The following is a 10,631-nucleotide window of genomic DNA, read 5'->3' as shown; positions in this document are numbered from 1 at the left end:
ACATAAAAGGGCGCCCTTTTTTGTAATGGACTGGGCTGGCCCAGACATTCTTGCTCTCATGGTCTTCTCCCCCCTGGTGGGGAGTTTTTGCCATCCCTAGCTCAATGGTACCAGGAGTCATAAAACTTTGTATTTAAGACTGGGGTACAAGGTTCGATTCCTGGGGAGGGCAAAAACTCCCCACCAGGGGGGAGAAGACCATGAGAGCAAGAATGGCTGGACCAGCCCAGTCCATTACACTTGTCTCAGCTGTATTGCAGTAATTGTTACCAAAATTCGAGAAATGTTTAATTAATTATGAAGCTCAAACCTATTTAAGTCCAATCAATTAATTAAATCCTACTTGAACTCATTCAAGCGCACTGATAGAATAACTATTCAACACTATTTGCATTTGGGCTCTACAAGACCTAATAGTGTTTAATTAATTCAACACTTGAATTAATTGAATTATTTGGACTCTACGAGGTCCACTAGTGTTTAATTAATTCAACTCTTGAATTAATTAATTAAGTTCATAATAATAGTTTTGAAAATTACTATTTTCAAAAACTATTATTTATTTAAGTCAACTTTCATCGTGGAACACTTTCACAAATTAAAAGTTATTTTCTCCCTTATTCTCCTTTAGAATTTATACTTCTAATTTATCTCGCTTATAACTCTTTTACAAGCCGTTCAACTCATTGAACTAATTTTATTCTCAACGGGATATAAAAAGTCAGTACTTGTGTGACCCTCAATGGTTCAATGATACAACTAGCAGTGGATTCACATCTCCATGTGATTCGGGATCAACAATTCTCTATTTGAGCTTACTGTATATAGCTTCATTCTTATTTACGAACTCCTTGATAACAAGAACGATAGAACTCAAGTCTTTTGGTACCCAACCAGTCATGTTAAACATCTAGCAGCATCACTTACATGACTCCCTAGGTATCAAATGATAGTGCATGCAAGAACCATTCATTTATGGTTAGCGTACAATATGTCCCTTCAACTCATATATCCCGACATTTAGACAACCATTGGTATATCGAGAGTTGTCATAGAATCGATATCTATGTGTCATGCCGTAGTTGCATCAAAGTTGTAATTAAAAAAACTTCTTTCTTAATTACCACCTACTTTGATAAGAGATTTCAAAATACAAATACATGAGATCACATAGGATATCTATACCCAAAGGTATGCGGTGAATCCCTGAATACAATGCATCGACTTCTACATGTTTCGACACAATACCCGACCTTGCCACCTGATGGGCCCAGTGGAGTCGGTAAACAAGTCAAAGTGAAGCTCTAGCACATAGAGTTTCCATGTTGTCCCAGGTCGTAAGGACTAATGGTGTACAACCATAAGCTAGGATCTTTTCACTCGATAAGTGAGAACCACTTGGAAAATCTTTTAGAGAGGGTTGTTCAGTGTACTCTACAAGGATCACTTATCTGCATGCTTTGACATCACTATGTCCCCTACAAATGAAACGTGGTATCACATTGCAAATACTAGTCTCAAGCTCGAGGGACCTTTATCCTTTTTTTTTTTACGGCTGAATCGACTAGGAACGGTTTAGCTTATACAGTATTCCATATGAGTTTCATGATAGTCATCACATGACCATCTCATATTATTTTTACTATTTGTATATTCAAGAGCTTTATCTATGCAACTAGAATGAGTATATAAATAAAGATGTGTCAAATTAATAAATTAAAATATTATTTAAACTAAATATTTTCATACAAGAGTTATTACAAGGATCCTCAGCCAATACTTGGCTCGATAGACACCTACTCTAACACAAACCATCTGTTTGAAGGTGAAAATCAAATGTAATTTCTCCGTGAGCTAACCGAGCTAACTTCTGAGTCTTCAGATCTAAGCAATGTGCTTCCCTGATATGAGTTTACAAGGCTGACTCTGCAAGCACTGAAGAAACACAAATCTCATGTTGTTCCTTCTTATGGCGGAAAGTCAATCCCAAGGAACAACACTCATACCACTCGAGAAACTGCACTAGTACGAAGAGAACTCACATACACTTTGCGACTAAGTGCATCAGCAGTCAGATTTGAAGAACCTTGATGTTACTCGTTCTCACAGTCGTAATATTTTAACAGCTCCATCCATCGATGCTGCCTCATGTTCAAATCTGTCTGAGTGAACAGATACTTCAAACTCTTGTGATTCGAGAAGATCTCAAACTGCTCACCGTACAGATAATGTCGCCAAATATTCAGAGCAAAGACAATGGCTGCAAGCTCTAGATCATGTACAGGATAATTCTTTTTGTGAGTCTTCAGCTGTCTAGAGGCATAGACAATCACATGCCCATTCTGAGTCAACACGCACCCTAAGCCTGAAGAGAAGTATCGGTGTAGACTATAAACCAACAGAACCAGATGACAAAGCTAACACAAGAGCTGTCGTCAAGCGGCGTAGCAACTCGTGAAAACTATCCTCACATTCTATAGACCAAACGAAAGGAACATCTTTCTTAATAATGTAATTGCAGATCAAATTTTGACCTAGATTAATATAGTTATGAATGATGAGCTTCAAATAAACAACAGTCGTGAAGGGACTGAAATTGAAGGAAATAATAAAAATGGAATGGGGGATGTAGATGATACTAGAATTTAAATGAAGATATAAATATGAGTGGTGAAGAAGTAGATGATTTGTTCGATCTGGGAAATCGGGAGAATAATATGTCTCAAAGGGAAATTGATTTATTAATAAATTTACATAGTATAATGGTTTATAAAATTAGATATTGATGATCATTATGTTCATTTTATTATTAGTTCATATCTAATATTTTTATATTTAATAAAAAAACTTATATAAACCTTAAGTTAGCACATGACCTCCAATTTTCTGGAGACGGTCCTGATGACATTAACAAAAAGTTCAAAACACTCCTACCCAACTTGAATCGATAAAGTATTTCATAGAAAATCTCTCAAGCACTCGCTAAGTCACATACAAATATCATAAACCAACTACAATTAAATAAAATCTATCATTTATAAGAGTTGATGGAGTAGCTAGGTGAGTTTTTGACCGGTAATCAATAGTTTGATTTCTCGTACCAATACTTTATCGGACAAACATGTTATATATGTATGGTTTGCCAAGTTCGACTAGCTGACAGGTATGCATTGTTTGGACTTTGGAGGCTAGTGTCTTAGCCCGTTAAAAAAATAAGAGTGATCATGCTATATGTACACGGAGGGTTACACGTTGCATTTGAAATTACATAAATATCCTTAAACATAGTTTGGTATAGAGGATAGACCTGAGATTGATGCTCAATCTCTCGTCATCTGTTGTTCGGTTGCGGTTTATACAGCCCGTGAAAAATGGTAAAACCCGATACTGTAGATACAATTTTCAAACAATGGCCAGATAATTCATCACACAAGGAGGGCGTGATATTACCCCTTTCGTTTTGATGAAAAAGGCAACAAAATCGTAACTAACAGCCACCTAATTTTTGCAGCTATTTTCACCTCTACACTCACCATGGCTAGCACAAGAAAATCATCAATTTTTTTTGACTAAAACACTAAAAATAAAGAGAGAGAGAAGAGATCCCGAAAGGTGAAAGAGGACCAATAGGTGTCGCGGCCATTGCATAAAAGCTACGAATATGAAGAAAGATAAATTAAATAAGATAAATGTGAGGTTGGTTAGTGAAATTGCAAGTCAGTGTGTATGGGATGTTGGCAGAGTAGATGATGGAGTATTGATACTTTTATTTTCATTATTTTCTAATTTTTGATTAATATTTTTAATTGTTTTTTGAGGTTTTAATTTAAAATTAATGAAAATTTAATAATTAATATAATATTTATTTTTTTTAATTTATAATGATAAGGGTAAAAAAAAAGTAATTTTTCAATTTATCATTATCTCAATCCCGATATTAATCGTTCAAATCAAGCATATCATTGTTTATTTCAATCCCATCTAATTCCTTCAATAATCCCAATGTTCTTTATCCATATATTATCATATCCATTGAATCAAACGGATGTATTTTGGAAAAAGTTTTTTTTTTTTCAAATAAAGCATACTGTGTGTAACTCAATGTGTACATGTAGCATTTCCAAAAATTAATTATCAAACCTATTTTTTTTTTCAATTAAAAACTGAAATTTATAGAATCCTTCAAAATCACAATCCCATCAAAACGTAAATTACGGATAAAAAACTCTAGTCGCATAAGCATTCCATGCTGCCGATTTATTGTCCTCTCGGAATATTTTTTCGCCGCCACCACCCCGGTAACCACGGATCGAAGCCACGATGGGCGATGCAGAGGATGCCACAGAACCAAACACTGAGGTAACGACGAAGAAGATCAATCATGTGTTTTTTAATTTTCAGTTTCTTCGAATCACTTGTAAACATATGATTCTACTCTCGCTGAGTGATTTTTGCTACTAAAGGAGGAGAATTTTTACTGTAAAACTCACTATATATGTTCTTATCAATTGTCACAAGATTTGTGCGAGGCAGAGACGAACGAGATATGTGCCCCAAGAAACCATTTTTGATATCTTTTCGCGGCTTCCAGCTCAAGTTTTGTATGATGTGATGAGGCACGTATCCAGAGAATGGGACCTCATGATCCGTAACCCGAATTTCGCCCGCCACAATCGGCGGAATTCGACTAGTGGAATGATAATCCAGAAGGCGGCTTTGCCTTCCATGGGGATTTATGTTGGATCTCGGATCTCTATCGTGCCCAAGGCGCAGCGAAAGTTTAAAAAATTATTTTGACGTTCAAAATATGCTTGGACACTCGTATGGTTTAAATAAATGTATGTAGGGTGTTTCAAGAATTTTACCTATCAATCTTAAAAGATTGACGATGGCTCCAACTATTTCGAAACAATTTCGAAAATAGCTCTTGTTGTAAATCCCTACGAACAATCAACTGGATTTTTCCTCCTTTCTTCAAATCAGGTCCACGACCGGATTTCCTGTTTCTCTTCTAAATTGCACTTAAAAGAAGAAGAAATTTTTCGTTGAAAAATAAAGAAGATGACTGGCCGAGAAGAGAGTTTTTAGCAACAAAGAAACATTTTCTTTTCTCTGCCTTTTCTGAGAGCTTCGAGCAGAGAGAATGAAAAAATTTCCTGTGCATCCAATGCACTTAATTTTTTTTTTTTGTCAATCCCTTCAATCAATTGATTGAAGGGATTAAATGAGATTGTCGGCTATTATTGCCGACAACTCATTTAACTTTTTTTTTTTTAAATATTATAATAATATAATATATATATATATATATAATATATATAAATATATTATTATAAACATAAGGTCCCACAATCATAAATATATATTATATATATCCATATATATATATATCGTATATATATATATATATATATATATATATATATCTATATATATATGCATTTATATATATATTGAGTGAGTCCTTAAATCCGAGTCCAACTCGGAAAAAATTAATTAAACCCTTTTAATTAATTTTGCTCTCAAAATTTCTATAAGCCTTTATAAACCATTTATAAATCTTATCTATCGATCCAGTCAAATTTGTTCATCATACATTCAACTCTTTGAATTTATTATCTCAACGGGAACAGAAAAACCAGTACTTGTGTAACCCTCAATGGTTCAGGGATACAACTAGCTGTGGGTCCAGGCTTACCCTTATTAGCCTCATTATATGCATCAACTCCTTGATCATAAAATGTCAGAACTCATTTCTGATTTAACCCATCGAATCATGGTAAGAGCGTTAAGTAGCACCGCCCCATGATAGGTATCACTGATAGTGCCTGCAAGAACCAGTCGATTATGGTTAACGTACAGTACAGTCCCTTCATCTCATATATCCCGATCGAAACTGCAACCATTGGTTCATCGAGGGTTGCATGTGAATTTCGATAACGATGTGATGTCTTTGAGAATACATAGTGGCATCGCATGTGTAACTTGGTAAACACTTTACTCTACTACACATCTTACACTCTGGCCAGAGATTCCATGCACTATTATCTCACTTGATCACATAGGATATCCACACCTATAGGTGAGCGGTGAATCCCCGACTACAATGCACTGGCTCCTACATGTGTCGCAACTGTATCCAACCTCGCCACCTGATGACCCTCATGGAGTCGGTAAACGAGTCAAAGTAAAGTCCTAGCATGTAGAGCCTCAGTGTTGTTCCGGGTCGTAAGGACTAATGGTGTACAACCATAACCACAGACTTATCCACTCGATGAATGATAACAACTTGGGAAGTCCGAGGGAGGGTAGTTCAGTGAACTCATTGTATGAGCACCAATCTGTATGATTGGACATCTCTATGTCCATACCAATGAAACGTGGTACACATCATCACAGATTCTAGTCTCGAGCTCGAGCGATCCTTATCCTTATTTTGGACGGCCCAATCGACTAGGAACTTGATTTAGAATATACAGTAATTAATAATATGTGTTTCATGATTGTCATCATATGTACAACCTCATATCTTACTATAGTATATTCAAGGTCTTTATCTATGCAACTTGCATGGGTATACAGATAAAGAAAATGCCAGATAAAAGATTAATTATATTAAAATAAAGATTATTATTACACTTGAGTCAATAAAATCCCTGACCAACATTTGGCTTGCAGGGCATCTCTCTAACAATCTCCCACTTGCCCTAAAGCCAACTGCTCATTAGTTTTAATCCCATTGTTTCGCGATGCTTCTCAAACAATGGTCCTGGCAAGGGCTTTGTTAGTGGATCAGCAACATTATCTGCAGAGGCAACTTTCTCGATAGATATGTCTCCTCTTCCCACAATCTCCCGAATGATGTGGAATTTCCTCAGTATGTGTTTGGATCGCTGATGAGACCTTGGTTCCTTTGCCTGAGCAATGGCACCAGTGTTGTCACAGTACACCGGGACTGGATCAACTTCATTTGGAATAACGCCCAACTCTTGGACAAAATTCCTCATCCAAACTGCCTCTTTGGCTGCAGCAGATGCTGCTATGTATTCGGCCTCAGTGGTGGAATCCGCAACTGTGTCTTGCTTGGAACTCTTCCAAGAGACAGCAACACCATTAAGCATGAATACAAAACCATAAGTCGATTTCGAATCATCCACGTCACGTTGGAAGCTAGAATCAGTATAGCCTTCCAATTTTAATTCTCCACCCCCATAAACCATGAACAAATTCTTAGTCCTTCTCAAGTACTTAAGAATATCTTTCACGGCTTTCCAATGCAATGGACCAGGGTTAGCCTGATATCTGCTTGCAACACTCAGAGCATATGCTATATCAGGACGTGTTGATATCATACCATACATGATACTACCAATTGCTGACGCATAGGGAACACGTGTCATCATCTCTATCTCTTCATCAGTCTTAGGGCACATTGATTTTGATAGAGTAACACCATGACACATTGGTAATTATCCTCTCTTGGACTCTTCTATAGAGAATCTTTTAAGTATGGTATCAATATACGTGACTTGGGTGAGCTCCAGCATCTTCTTTGATCTATCTCTATGGATTTGTATTTCCAATACATAAGATGCTTCACCCATGTCTTTCATGGAGAATTTACTTGCTAACCATACTTTAGTTGATTGCAATAATCCTATATCATTCCCAATAAAAAGGATATCATCAACGTAAAGTACTAGAAATATCACTGCACTCCCACTAACTTTCTTGTACACACATGGTTCCTCAGGATTTTTAACAAAACCAAACTCTTTGATAGTGTTATCAAATTTGAGATTCCAACTCCTAGATGCCTGCTTGAGACCGTAGATCGATCTCTGAAGTTTGCATACCTTATGCTCACTTCCTACTGATGTGAAACCCTCAGGTTGAGACATATAGATCTCTTCTTTAATGTCTCCATTGAGGAATGCTGTTTTCACATCCATCTGCCATATTTTATAGTCATACCATGCAGCTATGGCTAGCAATATTCTAATTGACTTGAACATAGCGACTGGTGAAAAGGTTTCCTCATAGTCAACTCCTAGCCTTTGAGTATAACCTTTTGCCACTAGTCTTGCTTTGAAGGTCAATACCTTCCCATCCGCCCCAAGTTTTCTCTTGTAAATCCATTTGCATCCTATGGAAACAATTCCCTCAGGTGGATCTACTAAAGTCCATACTTGGTTCGAATACATGGAGTCCATTTCGGACTGCATAGCTTCAAGCCATTTAGATGATTCAGCATCAGATATTGCTTCTTTGAAGTTTCGTGGATCGCATCCATCATTAGGCTCATCATGGCCTTATTCATGAAGAAGCGTATATCTTGCAGGCGGTCTGATTATTCTTTTAGACCTTCTAGGTATGTGTGATTCAACTACTGGCTGTTGGAGATTGGGTTCAACTTCTACAGTCGTGGGTGTATCTCGAATTTCCTCGAGTTCTATCATTTTGCCTTTTCTATCTAATAGAAACTCCTTCTCCAAGAAGGTGGCATTTCTAGAAACAAACACATTTGCTTCTTTTGGATGATAGAAATAATATCCAACAGAGTTCTTTGGATATCCCACGAAGTAGCACAAAATGGATCTACTATCCAATTTGTCTCCCACTGTCTGCTTCACGTAAGAAGGACATCCCCATATTCTCAAATAAGAATATTTGGGAACCTTTCCCATCCATATCTCATATGGTGTTTTATCCACTGCCTTCGTATGGACATTATTCAACAACATTGCCGCAGTTTCAAGCGCAAATCCCCAAAACGATCTAGGCAATTCAGTGAATCCCATAATAGATCGAACCATGTCCATCAAAGTTCGATTTCGACGTTCAGAAACACCATTCAATTGTGGTGTTCCTGGTGGAGTCCACTGTGAGAGAATCTCATTCTCTTTAAGATAGTCCAAAAATTCAGTACTCAAGTATTCTCCACCTCGATCAGATCGGAGTGTTTTAATACTTTTACCCAATTGTTTCTCTACTTCAGATTTGAATTCTTTGAACTTTTCAAATGCTTCAGACTTGTATTTCATCAAATACACATACCCATACCTCAAAAAATCATCAGTAAAGGTAATGAAGTAGGACTGCCCATATTTAGTGCTAACATTTAGCGGGCCACATACGTCTGTGTGGATCAAATCCAAAAAACCATGTGAAAGTTCTACATTCCCATTAAAGGGAGTCTTGGTCATTTTTCCCTTTAGACAAGATTCACAAGTAGGTAGAGAGTTTATATCTGACATGTCGAACATGCCCTCTCCCACTAGTTTGTGCATCCTTCTTTGAGAAATATGACCTAGTCTAGCATGCCATATATGTGCTGGGTTTTGACTATCTTGTCTTCTTTTGTTTGTTGTTATTGTTTGGACATTGTTTAATGGAATATCTTTTAATTTTAAGTTATAGAGATCGTTTTGTAATTCACCAGTTCCAATCAAACATTCATTCTTATATATATTGCAAACACCTTTTGCAAAAACATAAGAATAACCATCTCTATCAAACATAGAAATAGAAATAATGTTTTTTACCAAATCAGGAACATACAAAACATCTCTCAAAAGAAACTTAAAATCATTGTTTAATATTAAAATAATATCTCCTTTGGCCTTGGCAGCAACCCTTGCTCCATTTCCAAGTCTTAGAAAGGTCTCACCTTCTCTAAGTTTCTTGCTTCTTGTCATCACCTGCAAATCATTGCATAGATGAGAACCACATCCGGTATCCAATACCCAAGATGAAGAATTCATTGAGATATTAATTTCAATATAAAACATACCATGGCCAGAACGCTTCTGGGCAAGATATTCAGTGCAATTAAGCCTCCAATGTCCAGGCTTGTTGCAGTGGAAACAGACTTGTTCTGATTTATTTGGCCTTTTGGGCCCTTGAGCAGGTTTCTTGTATGGCTTCTTATTAGGCTTGTTCTTAACTGCAGGGGCAGAACGCTTCTTTCCCTTGTTTTGTGCTCCCTTTTTCGTCCCAGACGACGAGCCCAAAAGCAGAACATGCTTTTCTTTCTTGATTGTGGCCTCATAATTAAGAAGCATATTGAACAACTCTTCAAGGGTGGCCTCTATCTTGTTCATATTAAAATTAACCACAAATCCGTCGAACGAGGAAGGTAAAGACAACAAGAGAATATCAGCCGAGAGCTCATGAGGCATAGCCACATCGAGTCCCACTAATTTCTCAACTAACCCAATCATCCTAACACCATGCTCATGGACCGAAGCCCCTTCTCGCAAGCGTGTAGTCATGACTTCTTTCACAGTTGCATGCCTTTTTGATCGAGTTTGAACACCGTATAACTCTTTCAGATGAAATTGAATGTCAGCAGCATTCGCAGCATCCTCGAACCGCCTTTGCAGTTCATTCGACATAGAAGCCAGGATGTAGCTCTTAGCTTGGAGATCATGGTCCCACCATTTCTCAAGCTTGGCTAACTCAGTCTCACTGATGTTAGGAGCTGCTTCCTTCGGTGGCTTCTTTTCAAGCACATACGCAATCCTCTCAGAGTTCAAAATAATCTTTAGATTTCTTAGCCAGTCTTGATAATTAGGTCCGGTTAGCTTGTTTTGTTCGAGAATAGCAGAAAGTGGATTGCGTGTCGACAT

At 37.2% G+C, this 10,631-nt stretch overlaps 1 protein-coding gene across 1 annotated transcript; it reads right to left on the bottom strand.

Moving 5' to 3' along the window:
• Positions 1-10,090: 10,090 nt before the first annotated feature.
• Positions 10,091-10,631, bottom strand: LOC140888994 (uncharacterized). Its single transcript, XM_073296690.1, has 2 exons — positions 10,216-10,631; positions 10,091-10,094 (listed from the first exon to the last, which is right to left on the bottom strand). The coding sequence occupies exons 1-2, from the start codon at positions 10,629-10,631 to the stop codon at positions 10,091-10,093; spliced, it is 420 nt and encodes a 139-aa protein (XP_073152791.1).

The sequence above is a fragment of the Henckelia pumila genome, chromosome 3, assembly GCF_033568475.1.
Source record: "Henckelia pumila isolate YLH828 chromosome 3, ASM3356847v2, whole genome shotgun sequence".
In the NCBI taxonomy this organism is placed as follows: domain Eukaryota; kingdom Viridiplantae; phylum Streptophyta; class Magnoliopsida; order Lamiales; family Gesneriaceae; genus Henckelia; species Henckelia pumila.
This window is presented reverse-complemented; position numbering and strand designations above follow the sequence as displayed.